This window comes from Phycodurus eques, chromosome 18 (genome assembly GCF_024500275.1).
Source record: "Phycodurus eques isolate BA_2022a chromosome 18, UOR_Pequ_1.1, whole genome shotgun sequence".
NCBI classification, from domain to species: domain Eukaryota; kingdom Metazoa; phylum Chordata; class Actinopteri; order Syngnathiformes; family Syngnathidae; genus Phycodurus; species Phycodurus eques.
In genome coordinates, this window is record NC_084542.1 from 14,989,322 (window position 1) to 15,014,704 (window position 25,383).

Genomic DNA, 25,383 nt, shown 5'->3' on the forward strand with positions numbered 1-25,383 from the left:
TTATTTTATTTTTTTATGATCGCACGTGGCTGTGGAACATATCCGCCACGATAAACACAAGCTGGCTGTGGACTTTCATCTTTGTCAGTGGCGTATGTCTTCCAGGAGCTGCTGAGGGGTGAGCTGATCGGTCTCCACGCCCGTGCGACTCTTCATCTCCAGGAAGAGGCCCTCGAGGTCCCGCGGCGGGTCGGCGACGCTGCGACTCCACAGGACCTCGGCGATGCCCAGCAGCTCGCGCACACGCGCCGCGATGGCCTGCGGAGCGCACAGCAGGTGATGTGACGTAAAGGTTAAGACAGGACGACGGCAGAGTCCTTTGATGGAGTGTCTAACTTGTTGTTTGGCGCTCTCGTCTCCCTGAGAGTTGAGGCAGTTTCATCTTATGAGAGGAAGATGAAGGAGCGCGCGCGCGTGTGTGTGTGTGTGTGTGTGTGTGTGAACGTCTTGAGGCAAATAGTCCTTCATTATCTGTTTACATCTGCCTCCACCTTGATGCTGAGACACTGGAGCAGACGCGCTGAGCTAATTTAGCCGTCATCTCAAGACACGAGAGACGCGGGAAAAACATCTTTTTTATTTTTGTTTACCTCGCATTTGTGGCGACGGGCTGACAACAACCTCCAAAATACAAGAGCTGTGTGCATTGATAGACACGACCTTGATAATAATGGTAACCTAGCGTCCGCCGCCTAATTGACTAAATTTATACAATCTGCACCTCCAATAAACGACCTTTACTGTGACCGATGCCGCCATGTCGGTAATGTTTTGACACCGACTCGCCTTCGAGAGCCACACCAGCAACATCCCAAAACACAAACTTCCTTAAACACAGCACAACAGATGTGGCATCTGTAAAGCTGTACTTTATACAGCGAGTGCTGCAAATCGTGAGTAGTTTTACTGCATCACACTGAGGTGTTCCGAATATTTTGGTGAGCATATTCACCTTTACAAGAAGGGTAATTGATGAATCAAGCCTAAGTGAATGTAATACATTGTGTAAGTGTAACCTAATTAAGCGGCCAATGAACGTGCGCGAGTCTGTCGTCTCGTTGAATGCGCACACTGTTAATTCATTCAAATGAAGGCAGACATGGAGAACAAGCCTTGGACTAGCAGATGGCATATATTGGGTAATCCGTGCAGCGCAGCCGCTTTACATCCCTTTCGTCTTGTATTTAAAGCCTTGTTTTGTATATTTTAAGCCTTGTGAGCAGCCTTGACTACCTGCATGTGTTTAAAATCTGTGATTCCGAGTCTTGGCATGTGGGCGCAATCCACAAAGATGAGCTTCCTGCCAGTGACACAGTTCTCGGTGAAGCACAGCTGCCACAGAAAACAATTGATTGTCATCACCATTGTTTGAATCCCGTGTTGTGTCGACCTCGCGTTACAATATCAACCTACTTTATACTGTGGAAATCCGATGGACTCAATCCATCTCGCAACATCCTCACAACTCCACTGCAGGAACTCCATGTTGCGTGTACCCATGTTGCCATGGAAACAGGCACTTGACCACTCGGGTAGTCAAACGTGATTTTCTTCGCTTAGCTTGCCTCAAACCGAGCTTAAGTTGTTTTTAAAAAAATCGCTTTTATAAAATCAAAATGCCCACTGGACTTGTTTGACGTTGTTGCACGGACCTTTTGACATGTTTTTTTTACGCATACGTTCCCAAAACGTTTGAACCAGAGACAAGTTCAACTCAGGCGTCGGTGTGTCAGGAACCAATCACCTTCTGGGAATTTAGGACGGCCGTTGAATGCCATCAGCCGATTGGTCCGCTGTTTAAACGTCCCGCCTAAACGAGGAAGCGAACAAGGATTGCGCTTGCTGAGGTTTTTTTAATCGATCCACATATCACATGGATTAACACTTGGCCTCTACCTATGCGCTCCAATTGGTTTACAGATCGCCGATTAGCTTCCCAGGCCCGCCCCCCACGCCTTCTGTATTTTTGCCAGGGGACGTTCTGACGGCAAATAGGCGTTCTGTGGTGGGTCGCTTGAAGGACTAAAAGAGTAACATTACTTTCCACAATGGCACAAATTCTCCGCTCCGTGCTGAAGAAGAAGGTAAAGCATAAAAACCGCGTTTATGGGCCAGTGGGTTGAAGCTAACTAGCTACGTGGCTAGCTGTTAGCACGCACTGCTGCTGCAGTTTGCTCGTGGCACTTGTTTGGTCGGGTTAAGTCAGTTCTAGATTTCATCCACATTTGCATAAATCCGTTTTTCAAGTTGATTGTTGAATTTGTTTTAAGTGGCTCCATGAAACCCGTTTTTATTTGCTTACCGTAAACCAGAAAGTCAAGTGGAGTGTTAATATAAATGTGCTTTTAATTCCTTCCAGACTTCCGCCGTGCAGCTGGGCCGTATGTGCTACTCGTCTGTGGTAAGAGGAGTTCTTCCCGCACTGTGCCGCTTTTATAATTCCCCGACACGTGAACGTCACACTGAGTTCAGAGGCAACGTCACAAAGCGAAGCAAATGTATTTATATAGCGCATTTCATACACAAGGCAACTCAATGTGCTTTACATGATTAAAAGCATTTTTTAAAAAATACACAAGACAAAGACGAGGGAGAAAAACGGCTTATAAACATTTAAAACAAAGAGAAAAATAACAATTAAAAGGAAAAAAAATTAAAACAGCGTACAGTGCAAGAAATATAATTTAAAAGTGGAAATGCTCTAGAAAGCATGGGAAAACAAAAGTTTTTAAACTGGTCTAAACTGTAAAGATTTTAGAATTGGAGTAGTATGCTCTGACCTTTTTGTTCTGGTCTGAACCCGAGCTGCAGCATTCTGAATGAGCTGCAGCGGTTTAATGCTCTTTTTAGGGAGTCGAGTCTTCAGATGGTAGAAGAGAGTTTTAGTAATTGATTTGATATGATTGATGAAAGTCAGGTCGGACTCAAAAGGTTTCCGACTTGGACTTTAGTTTTTAAAGAGAGTGACTCCAGGTATTTTACTAACAGAAATCGTCTTTTCGTTATTGCCAAAAACAATTATCTCAGTTTTATTGTGGTTTAATTGAAGAAAATTTTGGCTCCTCCAGTTATGTATCTGTTTTAGATACAACACCTCAATTGAACTGTAGTCATCTGGAGACACTGCTAGATGTAACTGTGTGTCATCTGCACAGCTATGACAGTCAAAATTAAAGTTCTGATGTAGTTGACCCAAGGGTAGCATACACAGGCTGAACACGAGGGGTCCAAGAACTGACCCTTGAGGGACCCCATAGGTAATTGCCATTCGATGTGATTGAACACTTCCAATGGTTACAAAATAACTCATTTCCTCCAGGTAACCATTTTAGGACTGTTCCATTTAGTCCTACCCACGTTTCCAACCTGTTCAGCAGTATATTGTGATCTACCATATCAAAAGCCGCACTGAGGTCCAACAAGACCAGAATTGACACCTTTCCCGAGTCAGTATTCAATCTTTTATCATTTTGCACTTTGATAAGAGCAGATTCTGTACTGTGATGAGTTCGGAAACCTGATTGAAATTTGTCAAAAAGTAAATTTAAGTTCAAGAAATTGCTGAGTTGATTTAAAAATAACTTTCTCAACAATCTTGGCTATGAAAGGGAGATTTGAGATGGGTCTATAGCTTGCTAACATGGAAGCGTCCAGTGTACTATTTTTTTTTTTTAGCAGAACAAGAGTACAAGTCTCTTTCAATCCTTAGGTTGTTTTGATCTTGGGGTAATGAACAGCATTCGTTCAGCATTACTTGTCAATAAAATACAAAGCCATCCATCCATCCCTCCATTTTATCAGAGATGAGAGTAAGTCATACGTGTAATTCTCATCCTTCTTTTTTCAAGCAAGTCCCAAGATATGCAAATAATGCAGCGTGGCGAGACTACTAGAGTGAGTGCACCAGTAATGTATAATTGGCCAATTGGCAGCATGTTGCAATGGAATTGTAAGTTTACTGTTGAAGAAGTTAATGGCAAGAGGGAAGAAGCTGTTGGAATGTCTGCTAGTTCTAGTTTGCATTGATCGGTAGCGCCTACCTGAGGGAAGAAGCTGGAAGAGCTGGTGACCAGGATGTGGAGGGTCCGAGAGGATTTTGCACGCTCTTGTCTTAGTTCTGGCAGCGTGCAAGTCCTCGAGGGTGGGTAGGGGGGTACCGACAAGCTTTTCAGCAGTTTTGATTGTCCGTTGCAGCCGGAGTTTTGTCCTTTTTTGGTAGCAGCACCAAACCAGACTGGGATTCGATGACCGCTGTGTAGGACTGCCTCAACTGCTGCCCGTGGCAGGCGTGCATCCTCTGCTGGGCCTTTTTGAGGATGGAGTTGATGTTGAACTCCCACTTCAGGTCCTTCAGAGACTTTAATTCCCAGGAGCTTGAAGGTCTCGACGGTTGACACAAGGCAGCTGGATAGCGTGAGGGGTAGCAGAAAATGGATGACTAAGCTGGCTAAAATAAAATTCACCAACGGAGCTCACCTACACAAGTGCCACGGCCATTTTAAACAAAAAATGCCTTTAAAAAGATAAAGGTGCCTAATAAAGTATCCATTGAGCGTGTACTTCCTGTGACTGTGTATTTGTGTGACCTATGCAGCCCACCACCAAGCTGTTCATCGACGGAAAGTTTGTGGAGTCCAACACGTCGGAATGGCTCGACATTCACAACCCTGTGAGTATTTATAGATTCATACGTTGGCTTTGTTCTGCTATTAAAGGAAGTTTGGGGAGATAAAACAAGTACTACAAGAGGTGTCCCAGGCCTCAGCAACATTCTGGCAAGCTTATGATGGCTCGTAAATACGCTAGTCCAATTTACAACGTTGTAAAGGACCAGAAAATACATTTTGCAGTAAATGTTAATGCATTAGCTGAAGTAACGACTTCACCGCATTGGTCGCTGTCAGCGTGTCTGAACGGACTGTCTCTGCCCCCCGCCACCCTCGCAGGCCACTAATGAGGTGGTGGGCCGCGTTCCCAAAGCCACCCAGACGGAGATGCTGGCGGCCGCGGAGTCCTGCTCCCGCGCGTTCCGCTCCTGGTCGGAGACGTCCATCCTGAGCCGCCAGCAGATCTTCCTACGCTACCAACAACTCATCAAAGACAACATTGTAAGAACTGTTTTACACCTGGAAGTATGGATGTGTGCTTATCCTTTTCTTTTTTTACACATTTTATTGTAGAAAGAGCTGGCCAAGATGATCACGCTCGAACAAGGCAAGACTCTGGCAGATGCCGAAGGCGACGTTTTTCGAGGGCTGCGTGAGTAAAAGTCTTGAGAGTTTGTCATTAAAAATCCTCTACAAAAAACATTAAAAAAAACAACAACAAAAAAAAATTTTTTTCTGGGTAAAAACAAAACCAAAAAAAAAACATCAGCAACACGTCTGTCCTCATGGAAACTCCTCGTGAGGTTCATGCCAAAGCTCGATAGGCCATTCAAAATAATCAGAAACTTGAAGAAAGTCGTTTTCTGAAAAGGAGACTATTGTTTATTGATTTCTGATTTGCGAAAAGCATCTTGGATTGTTTTGAGAAGCGCTATATAAGTTTAAGTTATTATTGCTATACTGTCAAAATAGTCAAATAGGGTCTTGTGAATATGTCCTACTTGAATAAATGGTGAAAAAAAAAAAACAGAAACAAAATGGCAACCTGTAAAATAGTAACGTCGTTCTAGCCAATCAGAAGCCCAAAGCAAGTCATTTGCAGAAAGGGTGAATCGAGGATAAAAGGAATATTAGTGAAGTGGAGTTCATTGTGCATATATCATACTTGAATCGATTATACAACTAAATAGAAACTGAAAATGTGATAAACATTAACCTGTGGCCATTCCACCCAATCAGAAGCCCGAAGGAAGTAATTTGCAGAAAAGGCGCATGAAGAGCGGCAAATGTGAAATGTGTCACGTTTCAATATATAAATGAACAATAATGTATTATAGTAATGTATTAGTTAAAGAAACAAGGCAATAAAAAAAATTAAAATCTCACATCTCGCAAAATTAGAAGCCTAAAAAAGATAGTCTCATTTAAAACATGGGCAATTCAAGGACTCAGTTAAATTCATCTCTAATATCACAATTTATACATAGTTATTAGAAACAATAAAAAGGCTGGCAAAGGTGCATGCCAAACCAACAGATGGCAATCGACGATTATCAAACTTGGGGGGGCAAACTGTCAAATGACAGTTTGCATATTGACAAAATACCCAAAATGGCAAAATAAAAGTGGTGGAAATGAAATGTTATTGATCAATTTAAAAGTTCCCCCGGGGTGTTTTTTTCTTGACTTTCCGGTGTTCATGTGTGTGTTTCCAGTAAAGGCAACTGCACAGTGGATTGCGGCGCAAGGCTTCCGAAGCGTCCCAGTGAGCTTTTTATGTGCGTCGTCTCTGGATTGATCGCTGCTGGCCGGTTAATGGGCCGCGATAAAAACACAATTTTGCTCTCCCTCTCTCTGTCTCGCTCTTTTTTTTCTGATGACGGGAACAGAAATCCGCCGCTGAATGTAATCGCAAGCTCGTCCGCTGTGAAACGTGGCTTCAGCTAATGTGGCTAGCTAGGACGCTAAATGGAACGCAGGATGACTCGGCCAACTTGTTATAAAGTCAAATGCGCATATCCAAATTTTTGACATTGAACACCTAATCAAGATACTCAAAAATGAAAAAGGCAGACAACATGCCTTTGATGTGGCTGTTAAATTAAAAAAAGAGAGAATATCTACAAAATTGTGCAACAAAATGTATAAAAATAATCAGTTTAGTTTATGAAAGAATTCAGTTTGAATTGCTGCATCAGTTGGGGTCATATTGGCGTACTGTAGGATCTAGGGCTGTCACTATACAATGTTTTTAGAATCGATTCGCCTATTGTCTATTGATTGAATAATCAAATAATGAGTCCCCCGACTGTTAATAAACTATGCATATCTATTTTACGACTAACATGCATTGTATCCTCATTTATTAGGGATGGACTTCAATCCTTAAACTGCATATGTTGGTGGAGAGAGTATGGTATAAAATTGTTGAACAGAATTTGAGATAGCTCAATGCTTAACGGTTAGCAATTGCGATTAGCATTACCACGCTAGCGATTACGATTTCAGGTAAAAAAAAAAACGATAACTACCATTTAGTGCACTCATACTTATCATTTTATATTTACATTACACATCTAAGCGTGTGCTAAAAATCACTTCCAGACACTCCTTTGTGGTTTTTGGCAAAGTTTATCATTGGCCCAACACTGCATCTGTCTGCAGTAGATGTCCGTGTGAAACGGGGAAACATGGTTCCGGGTGGAACTTTTTATTTTGTCCCGGCGGAACTTCGAGGCAGAAGTTATGTGTCGAACTATTTTTGAAGTTGACTTAGATGAGTTATTTGAATTGTTTTTGTTTTGCTCCGCCCATCTTCCACCCAGCCATAATAGGAGCTTAACCACAAAATAGAGGAAAAGTACGGAAATGGTGCCAACTGTTTGTCAGTGTTTAAACCTCGGCGGCCGTCTGTTGTCTGTTTTAAGCATGACGTGAGTTTGTTGCTGTCCCTTGGCAGAGGTGGTGGAGCACGCCTGCAGCATCACATCGCTGATGCTGGGCGAGACGCTTCCGTCCATTACCAAGGACATGGACACGTACACCTACCGCCTGCCCATCGGCGTGTGCGCCGGCATCGCCCCCTTCAACTTCCCCGCCATGATCCCGCTGTGGATGTTCCCCATCGGCATGGTGTGCGGCAACACTTACCTGATGAAGCCGTCGGAGCGCGTGCCCGGATGCACCGTGCTGCTGGCCAAGATGCTGCAGGACGCCGGCGCGCCCGACGGCACGCTCAACATCATCCACGGGCAGCACGCAGGCCAGTCCCCTAAATAATCCGGGCGCGGCGTCTATTCGAAGGAGGACTTCAAACCTTTGTGTGTGGTTTTAACGCAGCCGTCAACTTCATCTGCGACCACCCCGCCATCAAAGCCATCAGCTTCGTGGGGTCCAACCAGGCGGGAGAATACATCTACGAGAGAGGCTCCAAGAACGGGAAGAGGGTGCAGTCCAACATGGTACGTACGCCGTAGCCTAAATGCCAAAATTTAAACTTGAAATGCGACCATTTGTTTTTCATTTTATTTAAAGTTTTCTTGTATTTGATGATTCCTTGTTATTATATTTATAAAATATATACACTGTAAATCACACCTGAAAGAAATTCTGAAAGCACATTACAGCGTTTACTATGTTGTCATCTACGCAGGGCGCCAAAAACCACGGCGTGGTAATGCCCGACGCCAACAAGGAGAACACCATCAACCAGCTGGTGGGCGCGGCTTTCGGAGCGGCCGGCCAGCGCTGCATGGCTCTCTCCACCGCCATCTTTGTGGGCGAGTCTCGCGAGTGGCTCCCGGAGCTGGTGGAGCGCTCCAAATCGCTCCGCGTCAATGCAGGTAAACTCATCGCCCTCGCTTAGCGTTACCGATGAATTGTTGATTCACGACGAACAATGTCAAGGCGATCAGCCGGGCGCCGACGTGGGCCCGCTCATCTCACCCGAGGCGAAGGCCCGCGTGGAGTCTCTGATCCAGAGCGGCGTCAGCGAGGGCGCCAAGTTGCTGCTGGACGGCAGGAACGTCCACGTCAAAGCGTACGAGAACGGCAACTTTGTGGGACCCACCATCTTGGGCAACGTAACGGTGAGGCAACCATCACAACCTCTTTCTTTGCGTCCATTTTGACAGGAAGTTGTATGATGGATGATGTGAAACGCTTTTGATAATAAAATATTCACTATTAAGAATTGAAGTATAAGAAGTAATTTAACAATTATTTGATCAAAGTATTCATGAATTAATTTACCATGTATTTGGTGAAACAAGTACTATTTATTTGTTTTATTATATACAAATTATCAACCAATTATTTAATGAGATAAATGAATGACAATTAAATATATAGTGGCTAAATACATTTTTAAGAAACGAACCTTAAATGAATTAAACATATTACAGGACTCGATAATATATGTAATTGTAAGGGCTCAGGGGCTATACTTTTCCTACCCCTGACATAGAAGCAATTTTTATACTTTGCTAAAATGAAATGTAGGGTGACTATAGACATATTTGCACAAATCGCATCATTACGAAGAAAACCATCCTAACACTTGAACGGTTGCTTGTTTTTTCCTGCGGGTAGGGTATTTATTCACAGACACCATCCGAGTCTATAATAAAAGAATGTTCTGCCGCACTGTAGCGAGTTGCCACAGCTGTTAAGTCTTGTGTCCCCCGCTGAGCTCATATCCCGAGGGAGCCGATAAAATACTTCTTTACGCTTTCACCCAAGTGTAAAAAGTTTGAACTTTCAAGCAGCTGGAGGCGAAGAGTTCATATTTATTATGTGTAATGACGTCTCCAGCCGGACATGACATGCTACAAGGAGGAGATTTTCGGGCCGGTGTTGGTGGTCCTGGAGGCTGACGACCTGGACGAGGCCATAGCCCTGATCAACAACAACCCTTACGGCAACGGCACGGCCATCTTCACCTCCAACGGCGCCACGGCGCGCAAATACACGCACGAGGTGGACGTGGGCCAGGTGAGATGGCCATTGAGCAGCCGTGAGAGTCTGTGGTAGTATGTAGGACATTGAGATGCGCTCATAAGGGCAGGGACATTTATTACCCAGTTGCCGTGAGCACCAGGTGCTAATTGAGGGTAAGCTTTTATTGTGCATTTCAATTGACTTTTTCCTTTACTCTTTCAAATAATAATAATAATAATTCATCTATATTACAGTATACATTAAGTAAAATAAACCAAACCAAAAAAATGATTTCATTGTTTTTTTTTGTTGTTTTCTTTTAATAAATGTTACTTTTTTTTTTAATTTTTTTAGCTAATATACAATTGGTCAATTATTTCAGAAAACAAACCACCTGGAATTATGAACTTTTTGTACATTTTACTGTTTCCATTTTGTAAATGCATAATTTGTTTGTTTCCTCTTTTCTTACATGTTATAATGGAAAATAACTGTTTTTATTGTTTTAACTGATGGTTAAACTAATACATATTAACAATGAACCTAAAGTAAATTTAATAGTAATATAAATACATTTGAGAAAATAATCCACCTAAACATTTTGAAATAAATTTTAAAATGATAAAAATATTTAAATTGTCTTTTTTAATGTATTAATTAAAAATGGATAAATCTTTAAAAAAAAAAATTCTTTTTACATAAATGGGCAATTAAAAATCGCAAATATTAACAATATACGTCAAGTAAAATAAGTAAGAAAATCAATTTTAAAAATAGTTTTTATTATGGTATTTTATATTTAAGGTTTTTTCTCCATATGTGATTGTTAAATGAAATAAAATAGGACAAGATGTACTTACATACCAATAATCCTATTTATAATTATATAGCTGAATAATTTACCACAGCATTTAGGTGTTTAAAAAGCTTGAGGCCGATCAACTTTGTCTGCATGACTGATTTGGTGCCAACCTTTTGTGGTTTTCTGCAGATTGGCGTGAACGTTCCCATTCCCGTCCCCTTGCCCATGTTCTCCTTCACCGGCTCCCGGGGCTCCTTCAGGGGAGACACCAACTTCTACGGCAAACAGGTCGGAAAAGCTTCAAAATGGCACGTTCACTATCAAAAAGTAGGTTGATCGACACAAACCGTGTTGTTGTGCGTTTTTTTGTTTCTTCACGTAGGGCATCCAGTTCTACACGCAGATCAAGACCGTGACGTCGCAGTGGAAAGCCGAGGACGCCACCGTCACGAGCCCGGCTGTCACCATGCCGACCATGGGACGCTAAACATCCAGCGACGCCTTCATTGACTTTGACGTGTGCCTTAAAAAAACAACATGACGGGGGAATGGAGGAAGGCTGCTATTTTTTTTTTTTTTTATGTAGAAAACTGATTTAATAGGTAGGTTTATTAAAGGGCTGGTAAATGAACAAGTCGTCATCCACGCGCCTCCAACAGACAAAGTGTTGTCGGTCCTCATCGATCCTGTGCGACGAGTTTAATCCTTTTCGTGATCTGTTTGCTTTCGTTCCTTTTAAGCCCGCAGGAGCGATCAAAAAGATCGAGATTAACCTCTGAGCAGTCAGACGAGACGTCTTCCGCCGACGAGTGCTTCGCTGCACGTGCACCAAATGCTCTGTATGTACTGTAAGTGTACTTGTTTTCCCGAGCGAAATGTGATAACATACCTTCATCTGTGATACTTTGTATACCCTGTATAAGGCCCAATGCATACTTTGTATACCCTGTATAAGGCCCAACGCTGCCTGCTCTTTGTCAGGTTGAGGTTCAATGGCAATAAATTGCAGCGGTACACTTGTTATTATTGATGTGTTGTCTGTTTCTGCTTGGAAAGCCTTCATTCAACAGCCAAACGCTAATCTGTGCTGACATTGCCCCGTCTTCATTAGTTAATTTTCCGTTAAAGACAGGTTATTGACATTAGATTGTGATTACAAAATGATTAGAATGGCAGGTGATTCGAACCCAAAACCTCCAAACTGTGAGGCAGATGTGCTATCCACTTGTACACCGTGCTGCCCTGTTACAATATGTAGCACAAATGTAAAACACGTTGCATTTTATTCAACGGGACTAAGACAAGTATCAATTAAGCAAGAGTTAAGGTTGCAAAGTAGGGTTTCATTGAACATTTAGAGTTTCAAAGTAAGGATTAAAGCCATAGTCAAGGTTTCACGTTGGCATTTGAAGCTTGAAACGTTTTTGAAAATAATGGTTTCAAGCCAAGATTGTAGTTTTTAAACGATGGTTAAGGTTTTTTTTTTTTTTAATGACAGCTTTGTCATTATGATGAAGGTTGTTGTTGTTTTTTGTACATGAAGTAGTTTTTGTGAATTTACATGACGATGTACGTCGAGGGAAGTTGACGTCACAGCTATGCTAGCCGATAGCCGTCAGATAAACGTGATGGTGAGACCCAGACGTGTTTCTCCTCTTACATTTTTACTTAATCACAGTTTTTTTTTTCTTTTGACATGTTTCGAAACGGTTGAGGATATTCGACAGAGTTCGTTTTTGTGGTGATTTATAATCTTTGGTTTGGTTTGACGTGTTTTCGTGAGCTCGCATGTCGCGTAATGACACTGGCTAACGAAAAGCTGGAAAAAGAACATAGTCGACTGTTGAAATAGGAGATACGTTTCCCTTCTTTGTTGCTTAATTGGAGGACATAAATGTAGTGTGTGGAACTAGGTTGAACTAATGCCGTGTTTGTAGATAAATAAAAGCTGACTGATGAGCGTTACCAGCTAAATCAATTTACTTTTACTTATTTACTCTACCAATTTCAATATAGTATTAAGCAGCCTTTACCCACTAATTTGTTCAGCGTACCCTTTGCCTTATTATTCCAATATACATGTTTTATCCCTCCTATTTAAAATATTTTGTTTCCCCATAGGAATGAGAGGAAATACAAAATGATTGGTCCCAGGGTCAATTAAGACATTGTCTTTCATTTTAGATCCTATTAAAAACTATTTTTATATTTCTTTCTGGTTAGAATCAGTTATTTTCCCCAAATGAACAAGTGGATATATAAATGATCAGTACCAGGGTCAATCCGGAGACATGAACAGGAAACAATTGCTTCGACCTGTTTTGCCAAATGCTGAAGTTGTTGCATTGAAATGGGGCAGTCTAAAAGGCTTAATGTGAAAAAGCTTAACGTCGCCTAATGTCCCAAAACTGCGATCGATCGTCACCAAAATGTATTCTGCCCATTTAAACCACTGAAAATATCAGAAAGATAATCCCAATGTTACAGATTCTGTGCACATTAAGCCTTTTCCTCTCCGTAGGCACTCACTATATAGAAAAAGCTTAAAATTGCTTAATGAGAAAAAGGTTTAAGGGGCACAAAAGCCACGATACTGGGGTAATCATTTTTATGATTTCGCTTACTTACGCTTACGTTAAAGCGTTTTAGACTGTCCTCATTAAAAGTACTCTGACAAGTACAACTTATCCATAAAGTTAGGCAAATTGTAACGGATTTCCAAAATGAAATGTTACTACCCACTTCTGGTCCTCGTCCCTCAGAGTGAAGATGAAGCTGCTCCCGCTGCTGGTCGAATTGGTGGTCGCCGTCGGGGCTCGGCTCGCAGAGGGGACGGACGTCTGCGGCGGCGTCCCGCTGTCTGCCGTCCTACCCCGACCGGCCGACCGTAGCCGCGTCTCCTACGCTGTGATGTTTGACGCCGGCAGTACGGGGACGCGGATCCACGTCTACGCCTTCGTTCACGCCCACGCAGGTCCTCGAACAGCTTATCACCTCTGTGAAGGCGCCCAATTCTAAAATCCGCATTTTAACACACGCAACTATTAGATGAAAAATAATCAAATTATTCAAGAAAATACAAATATAATTTAAAAATATGATGACATATACGGTTATTTGGGAAACCAATTAAATACTGTGACAAAAATACAAGCATTTGATGAAAAGTACACAGATATTTGAAAAACATATAACCTCTTAGCATTCACACGCAAGCAGCTTCCGCCGACAAGTGCATCACTGCACATGCACCGAATGCACCCTAAATATAAAAAAGGATAAATATACAAAAAAAACCTCACAAATATTACGACCAAAATACCAAATTAGATAAACTGCACGCAGATATTTGGAAAAACGCAAAAATACTACGACCAAAATAGAAAATTATTGTGTTAAACATACACAAGTATTTGAAGAAAATACTACAATAACATGACAAAAATATCAGATGAAAAATATTTAGGTATTTGAAAAGAAAATAAAAATATGTATATAAATGTTAAAAAAAAATGTTTGGATTGGACAAAAATGTGGAAGAGATACAAAAACTCCAAACAGTGTATTAGAAGAAAATACAAAAGATATTAGTAAAACTACAAAAATGGGGGGGGGAATTCAACAGACAATAAAACATTTTCAGAAAACCAAAAATATTGGAAATTATAAAAAATTTAAAAAACTAAATATTTAAAAAATACAACATTGAAAAAAAACCAAACGATTAGACAGAAAATAGAAAAATCTAGTAAAAGGTACAAAATCTATACAAATACACAAATGTTAGAGGTAACTAAACAAAATAGTCCAAACAAATACAAAAATACATAAAAATACAAACCACGACATGAAAAATACATTGATATTCTAAAATACTATAGATAAATAAAAAAAAAATAATTATTTTTTTTAATAAATATACAATGAAAAAATCTCCCTGTTAGCAGGGCTGCCTTCTGCACTGTTTCGTAGCATCGTCACATACAGTATGCGTCTGACATTCTTCTTTGCCGTAGACTTGCTCTTCTACTGACGTATATGTTGTTTGTCTTAGATGCGCTCCCCGTGTTGGACAATGAGACGTTCCACTCGCTGAGGCCTGGTCTGTCGGCGCACATCCACTCTCCTGAGACGGTGAGTGGACGGTCGGATGCGAAATTCCTGAGCGTTCTTGCCCGGTTTGGGTCGTGAGTGTGTGTGGTTTGTGAAGGCCGCGCAGTCCGTGAGGACGCTGCTGAAGGTGGCCGAGAGCGCGGTCCCGCGTCAGCGGTGGGAAAGCGCTCCGGTGCTGCTGAGAGCCACGGCCGGACTTCGATTGATGTCTGCCGACAAAGCCCAAGCTCTCCTACGTCAGGTGATGTCGACATCCACTAGCAAAGCTCCCACTAACCATCCTTTTTTGGAGTGGTTGTGCTACCTCATGGGGAACTTAGTAATTCATTGATTTTTTTAAATTTGTTTTGTTTTGTTAATAAGCAGTTTCCATCCACTTTCTGCACCTCTTAGCCTTACGAGCGTCACAGGTGAGCTGGAGCATATCCCAGCTGACTTTGGGCAAACAGGTTAATTACACCTCGAACTGGTCGCCATATAGAGGCAAACAAATCAACTTGAATTAATATGTCAAACATTTAAAATTGGAGAAGCAGGTACAGCAGTGACAAATACACAAACATGAGCAAAAATGGAAAAAGATAATTGTCAAAAATAGTAGAAAAACAAGACTATTTTGACAAAAACACATTATAGAAATCTCAATGCTAGAAGAAAATACAAAAATATTTGACAAAAAATGTAAAGTTTTAAGGGGTAAAAGAACAAAAAAATAGATATGACAAAAATGTACACCCAAAATAATGGATGAAACATTAATATTGGACAAAATAAAACAAATGTTATATGGCAATAACATTTTATATGGAGAAAAATTACAAAACAGAAAAAAATACTAGATCAAAATACACATATTTTAAGAAAATACAAAAGTAACAGATGGAGGGAAAAATCCAAAATCGCAGAAAAAAAATATGGAAGGAGGCAAAATAAAATGAAAACAATTTCAAAACAAATGTCTTTGAAAAAATATTGGCAAAAAATATCAGAACACATGCAAAAATATGACAAAAATGTGAACATATTAGTAATATACACAAATAGTTGAAAATGCACACATATTAAACAAAACTAATGAGTGAAAAAAAATAGCTAAATACACAAAGAGTTTGAAAAAAAAAAAGCACAAATAAACCAGTGAGTGTAGATGAGCTGCTTCCGATTTCAGTTGGACGACTGAGCTCGTGATTTGGACACGTTCGGCGTGCGAAGTGAGCAAAGAGTGGCTTGCAGGTGTTGTCAGAGTCACGTGAGCAGGCCATGAATAGTAATGGGCGGCCTCGGGGGCAGCCTGGAAAGATGCTTTATTAATCCTCCCCCTCACTGGGAATGAATGAATCCCACTGGTGGATGAGCTGCCAATACGCCGGATAACATTGCAATCAGGACTCCCCCCCCCCCCCCCCCCCCCCCTTCTTCTTCCTCCTCCTCCTCAAGGTTCAGCGCGTGTTTGACGACTCGCCATTCTTGGTGCCATATAACAGCGTGGGCATCATGGACGGCACAAGCGAAGGTTACGGCGCAGTGAACATTCATTTCAAGTGAAGACATTTTTATTGATTGGTCACATCTTTTCGCAAATGTTTTCAAATGTAGGAATCCTTGCATGGATAACTGTGAACTTCCTGTCAGGTGCGTTCTACCGCAGCCTGTCTGCTGGGAGTTGATATTTTTGGCTCGTGTGTGTCCTTTGAAGAGAACATCTAATGGAGCAAACGTGTTTTCAGGTCACCTTCACGCGCACAACAAGCAGACGGTAGGAATCTTGGATTTAGGGGGAGCATCCACGCAGATTACCTTCCTGCCCAAACTCACAGTAAGCGAGCTGTCTGTCAAATGCGTCGGCCCAACGGGCGTCTTCTGGGTTTCGATTGAAGCACAGTAATTGACAATTTGAAGTCGCGGCTGGAAATTCAACTGTATTCAATTGTCAGGGATTTGCTAACGGGAGTGAGCGGCACATGTCCAACCGTTAGGTCCAAAGCAATAGCGCTCAAAATATTGCCAAAAATATTTCTAAATACTAGACAACAAATATTAATAGTATGACAAAAATAGGAAAATAAAATCACAAAAAATATTTGAGGAAAAATACACAAATGGTTGAAAAACAAGAACACAATTGTTTGACTGATTTAAAAAAATGCAAAAAAGCTTTTAAAATAAAAATGAATTGAAGGATATATTTTCAGAAGAAATATTAGAAAATCACGTGTAAATATTTGACCACAAATTCAAAAAGAATATTCAATATAACATTTAAATGTATGCTGTAAAAAATTGTAGATTAGATAAAAAAGAAAAATACTAGACGAAATTATTTTGAAAAAAATATTTAAGGAAAAATACACAAATATTTGAAGAAAATACGCAAATGTTTGAAGACATACAGCACTATTAGATGAAAAATACAAACATACTCGAATAAATACCAAACTGTTATATAAAAAACGATATTAGAAGAAAATACCAAAATATTAGATGCCTAATTTACAAATATTTGAGGAAAATAGATGGAACATTTTAGGCAAAAAAAAAGAAATCTCAGCCCAAACATATATTTAAAAAAACATTGGATATATATATATATAATATTTTAGGGAAAAGACAAAATACCAAAAAGTTATAAATACAGAAGTACCTGATCAAAAATGCAAAGATACTAGAGGAAAAAAAAAAGTATTATATGAAAAATGCACATATGTTAGAATAAATGTTTTTTAAATATTAGATTAAAAAAGAAAAATGTTTGAAAAAATAGATGTACAATTTTGGGCAAAAAGCAAAAACTTAGACCATAACAGTAAACTAATATAAAAAAATAAACAAAAAGAAGAAGAGGCAATTTGATACTGACTAAACGGACGTCTCATATGACATTATGCACGACAAGCAAATAACTAAAACAAGCATGTCCTCTGTTAAAGTTAACTTGTGCACTGTGACGTGTGCGTAGGACTGCAGTGTTGAGAAAGCGGCGCCGGACGACGATGTCGTCACAGTGGATGTGTTCAACTCTTCCTTTGAATTGTACACTCACAGGTAAACACCACCATGATGAGTCATAAAACAATGCAATAGTTTTGACTGTGACAATACATTGACAGTTCTAAATGTCACTGGCGAGTATTTGGATCACAAACACTTTGAAAATGTCAATTGAATCATTTTTTTTGTTGAGTCATGCGTTCTTCCTGGCTCATCGTGACCCTGCTTGTTGTTGTTAACAATCGCGCCTTGTTGTCCTGCAGTTACCTTGGCAACGGACTGATGTCAGCGCGACTCTCCACGCTGCGTGCTCATAGTACTGCCTATTTATTCATTTTCAACATGTGCATGAGCAAATGTCAAAAAAAATCAGGAATTCCCTTCTACCAGTGTATGATATGCACCATAGATTCACTGTTATCCATGCTCAAAACAAAGTATGATCTGTATTTTATTTATTTATTTTTTTCAAAGAAATATGCTGCTCTGTGCGAATGCACTAACGTTCGTGTCGCTTCCTCACCATTACTTTCTACTCGAGTAGAACAAAGAACAAACAAAAGGCGATTGACTCAAATCAATCCTCAATGATATTGTTAGTATAACATTTTAATAGTACTACAGCGTCTTGAGTGACCTCGGCAGTTGCTGGTGCAATTATCTTGGGCTTTATTGTGAAACAACAAAACACATCTACCATGGGCCTTAGCCGACGCCAGAAGCAACAGAACAAAACGTAGCGAATGCGACAGTTAGCGTGCTCACTCTGCCAGTCTCCGTTTCTCCCTCCATTTCCCAAAAACTGAGCAGCGCGATGCGTTCAAAACCACTCGCTGTTATTCTACACCCGGGACCGTTCGCAAATTCTAAATGATTTCAGATTGAATTTCCAAACGCACCCTTGGTGACCACCAAGAAAATGTACAATATTAGATATACATTTCTAACATTAGACATTGTATATCATATTGGAATGAAATGTAGACCTTTTTCCACAACCCCTAAGTCCCAAAATATGTTGATACAATGTGAATTCCTCCACCCTCACCCACACATTTTCCTTATACACTCTATTGACTTGATAAATTTGGGAGGAAAAAAAATCATATTATACACAAGAAGTTACGGTACATGGGTGTGCGTGAGTGTGCCTGTTTTCTCTCCCACAGCTGTGTCAGGTCCAGTTTTCAAAAGTCCATGTCTGCCCAAAAAGTTCCGGGGCGAGTGGAGCTTTGGGGAAGAAACTTACCAAGTGAGCGGGGACCCAGAAGGCAAGTTCAATCAAAACAAACAAACCAAATTTAAAAAAATAATAATAATAATGAATGTATCGATTAATGAATGTTGTGTTCAGGTGCATCCGGTTACAAGGCATGTTATGAGAATGTGTTGAAGACAGTCAAAGGGATCATTTGTCAACCACTTCGTCATCATCGTCCTCATCTTGAAGCGCAAAAGACTCTTTTCTACGCATTCTCCTTCTACTTTGACCGCGCTGTGGACGCACACCTCATCGGTACACACACTCCATCACTGTTATTAAATTTTGATTCTGATTATGGCGAGTGGGCACCTCCTTCCTTTACAGACGAGGTCCATGGATGAAGGCTGAGGGTCCGAGACTTCACGAGGAGCGCCGAGGAGGGTGAGATGACGTCACAGTCATCATCAAATAAGTGATGTCATCCCGATGGTGTGCGTTCTTCAGTGTGCAAGGAGACGAGTGAAGCAGTTTTTCCCGTCAATCCTTTCCTGTGTCTGGATTTGACGTACATCAGCTGCCTGCTGACGGACGGCCTCGGCTTCAGGGACGACGCGCCGCTGCGGGTGAGCGTCACAGCGCGCACTTTACAAAAGACCGTCGTTTTCAACAACACTCGGTAAATAAAACAAAAAACATTTTTAAAAAATAATACTAATAAGTGACTCCTTAGCAGAGGTTACTCCATTACATTTACTTATACATAAATTGTTCTTGTCATAGTTTTAATGCAACATACTTATTACTTTTCCTTGAGGAGTTTTCTTCTGCTTTCCGCCTGCTACTAATTTTACTTGCACGATCTGTTTGTCAGACTTCCCGTCATGTGCCTCTGTACGCCAGCAAATAGATTGATCATGCTAAAATAACAAGCAGATGACAATCAAATATTTTTTTATTATTAAATTACAATTTGAAACCCTACTTTGGGTTAGGGTTCAGGTTGGAAGCTCAAGCTGATGAACAAAATAGCAGTAGCACTTCTAAAACGCTGTTCAGATAAGTCAACCTTGCATAATCAAACCACAAACACCTTTGTTTTTGTTTGCTTTTTATTTGAATAAATACAAAAAGGCATTTGAATTTTGTTGTCCGTTTTGTTGCTAGTTGAGCAAGAAAGTGAACAACATGGAGGCAAGTTGGGCTCTGGGCGCCACCTTGGCTCACTTTGAAAACCTCCACTTACATCATAGAGGACGATGAGGAGGCGCGTGTAATGACATTGACATGTTTGGAGAGGTAACAAAAAAATGTTATTTTTCATAAACCCGTCTTATATCTTCTTTGGGACTTTTATTTATACAAATGTTAACCTTTGACACCTATTCAAAAAAATAAAACATCATCCTCCTTATTGAATATGTACAAGAGTCTCAAGTTGTATTTCCACTCGTTTCTACAGCAGCGCTACCACGTCTCCGTAGGGGGCGCCCTCTGTCGTCATGGTGACCAGTTGGTGTGGAGGGGAGAGAACGCTCACAGAATCTGCCGGCCCTGAAGGGACGATAACCAGCGGAATTGTAAATCGTCATGTCAAGGACTTCTTTGACGCAAGCTTGCACACTTTACAGAAAAACTTCCCCTTGACCTCAAATGTAAGTACTTGTACAAAAAACACTATCTAATAATAATAATAATAAAAACATCAGTCTGCCTACCTGGTGACCTGAGCATGGCGTGATGGAGATTGACAGCCTCCACACCGGTGGCCATGGCGACCAGGCCACCACTACCGTCGTCACCGTCGGCCTCCAGAAGGCTGCTGCGCGTCAAAGCCTCTCCTGTCACACAAAAGAAAGTCAACCCTTCACATTACGCTTTTGGTGGTCACGTTTTCACAGGGATATGTTCTTTTCTACGAAGAACAGCTAATATTATTGGCAAACTGAGGAACGGAGACTATCCAGTATGTCTGTTATACTGCCCCCTGATGGCCATGGCGCACACACCACAAAGTCTATTGAACTGAAGCAAAAGTTTAATTTCTTCACATTCTATTTAATTATGTCCTTACTGTATGTCTTTATAAAGTACAATATTATGGGTTTCCATTTATCTTAAACGTGGTGAACTCGGGGTAAGCATGTGTGCGTCACTGTCAGGGAGTTCTGGGTTAAAACCTCCAGGTTTCCGGTGACCATTTTCAGGAAGTGCAGCTGAATGTTTTTTTCAAACATTTTTGGGGGTAGCGAGGTGGGCTAGTGGTTAACTCATAGAAGTTTCTGGGTTAAACCTTCAGGCCTTCCTGTGTACATTTCCTGTTGTGTGTGTGTGTAAATACCCGTTTCCCTGCATTCTGCTGCGAGGCCCTCCTCCCCGTGACGTCTCTTTATGTGGACGTTCCTGCTTCCGGACTGAGAGAACGTCTTCCCGCAGATCCCACAGTGGTGAGGCTTCTCACCTGGATCACACGCGCGATATAGGCAAAAAGTCACTCTCTCACATATACATATTGGGGGGGGGATAGGATGTGTAGTGCAAGTATTGTTGACAGTCTAAAGAAAAAGTGTAGAAGTGCATAGGTGCCACTCATTCACTTACCAGAATGTACGAGCATGTGTTTTCTCAGACTGGAATATTCGGCAAAGGAGCGCCCACAACCATCTGCTTCACACACGAAAGGCTTTTCTCCTAAACACACACACAAGTTAATATTACACGAAGTGTCAAGAAGAAATAAAGTACAGTGGTGCCTTGATATAAGTGTAATTAATTGCATGACCATGCTTAGAACTAAACACTTGCATCACAAGTCACTATTGAAATGAATGGAAATACCATTTATCCGTTACAGCCTCCCACTACAGACACAAACACATATATATATATATATGTGTGTGTATAATTTTTTAATATTGTACTTTTACAAATAGAATGTAAAGCAATAAACAGTTTGTGCATCATGATTTAATGCTGCAATTCATTTCATTGCGCTGCTCCTGGTGTGCCAACACAAACAAAGAATATAGTCCTACTCTGTAAGTGATACGGTAAGATGCTGTAATATTACTCATTTAAATTAACAATATAGAATATATGCCTGTGAGTATTATATCTGTCCACATGTTGCGCCACCTTTTGTGTTCAAATACCCATTGCTTAAAGGGTTCTAAAACCGTGACAACCGCAACCGCTAGCATGTCAATGACATTTTCTATTATATATTAGCATTGAGCTGGCGGCCTGTTCTCAAGGCAACATTGTTTGCTTGTGTGGGTGAAATTTAATGTTTCTTGTGGGGGGGGGGAAACATTTAAGTTACCACTTTCCCCTTTTATGGTGCTAAATTGTGTGCGTTTCAACAGCGCACATTGACTGCTATGTTAATCTGGCTCTGGCATGAGGAAATGGACCGGAACACGCCGTTAAATAACCTGAAGGTGACACTGAATAAAATATGAGCGGTCGCAGCACCAAAGCCGCTGACCGGTCACATCTCATTCCCGGCGAGGCAATCATCCCCGATCTAGCCGAGCACGCGTGCGTGTTTGCTTACCGGTGTGTACGCGTTTGTGGTTTTTGAGGTTTCCGGCCGTGGTGAACTTCTTTCCGCAGTTGCTCTCCTTGCATACAAAAGGCTTGTCACCGCTGTGCGTCCTCATGTGGACCTGAAGACGCTGCAGCACGTAGAAGCTCTTACCGCAGCCCTCCGCCGCGCAGCAGTACATGCGGTCGTTCCTGACACAACAAACGACAACAAAAACGATGAGCGACAAGACAGACTCCATTTTGAGCCCAACACGTCCTTGCAGCAAGTGTAATGTAAAGCAGCCTGTCAATACACGGCTAAACTGTTCTGTAGTGGCTGCGTGAGGTCTTTCAATGCCGCACACGGGCCGCTAAATACATATTGGACAATTTACAAAACATTGCTTCGTTTATTGTGTTGTGGTTGGTGCAAAAGCATAACGATAAGCACAGTTTTATTTCTCGTCCAAGCTGTTGAAACAAAACTGAGGCGAAGGGGGCTCATTTCCCCCCTAATTTTATTTTTACTTTTATTGTTCCATTTTTTGGTTCCCGTAAAGAGAAGTAACATTTTTAAAATTGACATAAAGTATACTTTAAAAATAACATCCATTTCTAACTTTTTATGTTTTTAATGAAGCATTATTTTGTCCCCCCAAAAGCTATTTTTTAAAGGTGACTCACTATAGTTTGGAAACTTCTGAAGTCATACAATTCCTAATTATTAGAATTATTAATGAATGATATGTTCCTAGTAATATATAAATTGATACATTTTAAATGATAATAGGACACTCATTACATCACAAAGCTGTAAAATTCATAATTCTCATTGGTAATATATTAAATGTTTTGATTGATGATTGACAAATACATGTATTTCTATTTTATTATACATATAGACACTAATATATAGAGCTATTTTTTAAAAGACAATGACACTGCCTACACAGTGCAAACCTCACATTCGTAATTAAAAAAAAAAAAAAAATTCTGCTAAAGTCACAAAACCACCCGTCATAATAAAAGTTATGATTAATCTTACCGTCTGCGCACGACATCATGTAATACTCAAGTTAGTGAGCATAAAAAAATGAATCTTGGGTGTTTGCTGCAGCTTTTAATTTTAGCGACACTTATTGGAAAAGGTTTTCACCGTAGTCAGCTGTCCCTCTTCAATGTTTTGCTTTTACAGTACTTTCTTGCAGGACAACTAAGAATGCTAAAACAGAACTTTTGCACCTGAATTGTTTTACTTGGCAATATTCACAGTAGTCCACCGTGTGGCCGTGAAGGATAAACTTTTTTTCCCCCCATTATTTCCTATGGGTCAAAGCTCAAAATTTAACTTTTTGTCATCTCATCCATTTTCAAACTCTTTAAAAAGGAAGCCATGTTGTCTCCCGAGTCACCTGTGTGTTTTGAGGTGATACTTGAGGTGAGCGGGCCAGGTGAAGGTCCTGCAGCAGCCCTCAAAAGAGCAACGGAGGATCTGCCTGGCGGCGAGGGGGCGCCCGCTCCGAGGCGACGGTGGCGGCACCACCGGCGGCGGCGCCGTCACCTCTCGCTCGTCGCCTTCCGACAGCGAGCCGTGCGTGTGGTCGCCTAGGCAACGGACAAGGCCGTCAGTCAGCGGGTGCGTCATCCGCTCGAGACCGCATTTCTTCATTCGAGAAAGTACAATGCTGCAATTTGACGAGTAGTACGAGTAAATGGCGGCGGCGTGACTCACCGTCAAGGACATAAAACTGATTGAGCCTGAGGACAAAAGTGATGCTTCTAAACCACCGCTTCTTAAAATGGGGTCCCCGTTCCCCCAGGGGTACGCGAGCCATTACTGGGTGGTCCGCATAATCAGTTGCAGTATATTTTTATGCCGTACCATTTAAAAAAATAAAAAATGCACACCTACATAAACTTCATCACTGTCCGGCAGAAACCGCATATGTCCAAGTATGGGCAATTTCATATTTTTTCACAAATGTCTGTCCCCAAGTCGTCTGTTGTTTTTATGCTTTGCAGTAAAACCTCCTTTCTCGTGGGGGTTACTTTAAAATAAGTGACTTATTCATCAAAAATAGGCAACTTTGAATTACTATGGCATTTAGAGAGGTACACGTGATAGTTATGTTTACTTAGCGTTAGGATTATGAGGGGGGTCCTTGAAAAAAAAATGTGTCCCTGTAAGCAAATTACTGGACCCCAAAAGTTTGAGGACCCCTGTTCCTAACTTTTTTTTTTTTTTTTTTTTACATAAACACAACTAAGCCAAGAGCACTTTCCGAACCTCACGGGGAGTTCAAAGATGATCCGCAGGACCTTCAGTGTCACTTGTAAATATTTATCTTCCAGGTCCTGATCTCAGCAACACGCCGCAGGACACACACTTTTTTTTTTTTTTTTTAACTCTCGATGAAGATGTGGCAAGCATGCAGACGGCCCTACAAATTGGGTCTGATCTTCAGACTGGCGATGAGAGGCGTTGAAAAGTGTTGGAGTCGTCGCTGATTACGCTTTCCACTTCATCTCAGCTCTGACCTCATTCTGCTCAGGTCTCCGTCTTTCAAGTAAAGTGTGCGTCTTGAAGTCGGCTTTCCCCTTCTAATTTTTACCTCTGCGTTACGTCACGGATACTGTTACCCAGAAAACGGCCAGTCGACACTCAATTAGCTAACGCTGCTAATTACATTCAATACAAGTGCTGGACAAAAAGTTTGTTTGGAGGTATTCATTTAACAGTGTTTATTTGTGTGCTTGTAGTTTGCATGTGGTTGTAGCGCTCAACAAGGCAACTACAATATTAGGAGCAACTCTCAGTATTATGCACTGCACTTGTACACCGCTGCAAAATACATTTAGCGGTCGGTGCAACAATTAATCGATGAAGCAAAAACTTTAAACTCCACAACCAAATCCTCAGAATTTCAGCCATGAATATTCTCAGACGTCTGTTGTGCACGATGAAAGCGGACTGATTATCTTTGTGGTTGATGAAAATAAGACATTTGCAAACATCTGCTTTTACTTTGAAAAACAATCATCATCAACAGTTTTCCCCTATTTTCTGACATATTGCGGGCTAAACCAATAATTGAATCATAATAATTTTATGTTTGTGCATTTTCTGCACTATCAATTCGAAATAATGTACTGTTTTTGAATAAAACAATGGAAATGTAAAAATTATTTTTCTGATTAATCCCAAA

At 40.9% G+C, this 25,383-nt stretch overlaps 4 protein-coding genes across 10 annotated transcripts in view; 2 read left to right on the forward strand and 2 right to left on the reverse strand.

Moving 5' to 3' along the window:
- Positions 1-4,701, reverse strand: LOC133416689 (sterile alpha motif domain-containing protein 15-like). Of its 2 annotated transcripts, none has more exons than XR_009770264.1 (2): positions 4,041-4,701; positions 1-258 (listed from the first exon to the last, which is right to left on the reverse strand). XR_009770264.1 is itself a non-coding variant. In XM_061703701.1 (2 exons), exons 1-2 carry the CDS (start codon positions 1,498-1,500, stop codon positions 85-87), a joined length of 261 nt encoding a protein of 86 aa, XP_061559685.1. In that variant the 5' UTR covers positions 1,501-2,290; the 3' UTR covers positions 1-84. The 2 variants fall into 2 exon arrangements, 1 of the variants encoding a protein (XP_061559685.1); XM_061703701.1 differs by lacking the exon at positions 4,041-4,701 and adding an exon at positions 1,414-2,290.
- On the forward strand, positions 1,900-11,368 carry LOC133416685 (methylmalonate-semialdehyde/malonate-semialdehyde dehydrogenase [acylating], mitochondrial-like). 2 transcript variants are annotated; one of them, XR_009770263.1, is made up of 13 exons: positions 1,900-2,084; positions 2,360-2,401; positions 4,595-4,669; positions 4,947-5,108; positions 5,181-5,259; positions 7,567-7,869; positions 7,947-8,068; positions 8,260-8,449; positions 8,514-8,695; positions 9,420-9,599; positions 10,537-10,635; positions 10,730-10,949; positions 11,088-11,368. XR_009770263.1 is itself a non-coding variant. In XM_061703693.1 (12 exons), exons 1-12 carry the CDS (start codon positions 2,049-2,051, stop codon positions 10,832-10,834), a joined length of 1,575 nt encoding a protein of 524 aa, XP_061559677.1. In that variant the 5' UTR covers positions 1,900-2,048; the 3' UTR covers positions 10,835-11,368. The 2 variants fall into 2 exon arrangements, 1 of the variants encoding a protein (XP_061559677.1); XM_061703693.1 differs by having other exon boundaries at positions 10,730-11,368.
- LOC133416688 (ectonucleoside triphosphate diphosphohydrolase 5-like) lies at positions 11,110-21,609 on the forward strand. Of its 2 annotated transcripts, XM_061703700.1 has the most exons (15): positions 11,110-11,195; positions 13,110-13,321; positions 14,402-14,481; positions 14,558-14,701; positions 15,898-15,973; positions 16,057-16,092; positions 16,188-16,276; positions 17,417-17,502; positions 17,712-17,764; positions 18,618-18,719; positions 18,803-18,964; positions 19,037-19,093; positions 19,157-19,275; positions 19,817-19,948; positions 20,112-21,609. In XM_061703700.1, the coding sequence occupies exons 2-12, from the start codon at positions 13,117-13,119 to the stop codon at positions 19,051-19,053; spliced, it is 1,050 nt and encodes a 349-aa protein (XP_061559684.1). In that variant the 5' UTR covers positions 11,110-11,195; positions 13,110-13,116; the 3' UTR covers positions 19,054-19,093; positions 19,157-19,275; positions 19,817-19,948; positions 20,112-21,609. The 2 variants fall into 2 exon arrangements, with proteins under 2 accessions (XP_061559684.1, XP_061559683.1); XM_061703699.1 differs by having other exon boundaries at positions 18,803-19,093.
- znf410 (zinc finger protein 410) overlaps positions 19,636-25,383 on the reverse strand; it is a 9,377-nt gene continuing 3,629 nt past the window's right edge. For 3 of the 4 annotated variants that reach the window (XM_061703696.1, XM_061703694.1, XM_061703695.1), the window contains 6 exons: positions 23,590-23,782; positions 22,206-22,387; positions 21,251-21,340; positions 20,991-21,110; positions 20,368-20,490; positions 19,636-20,203 (listed from right to left, as the gene is read on the reverse strand). In XM_061703696.1, the coding sequence (XP_061559680.1) occupies positions 20,106-20,203; positions 20,368-20,490; positions 20,991-21,110; positions 21,251-21,340; positions 22,206-22,387; positions 23,590-23,782 (806 nt within the window). In that variant the 3' untranslated portion in view covers positions 19,636-20,105. Of the gene's footprint in view, positions 20,204-20,367; positions 21,111-21,250; positions 21,341-22,205; positions 22,388-23,589; positions 23,783-25,383 lie in introns of those variants that run through there. The other variant, XM_061703697.1, reaches the window with a different exon arrangement.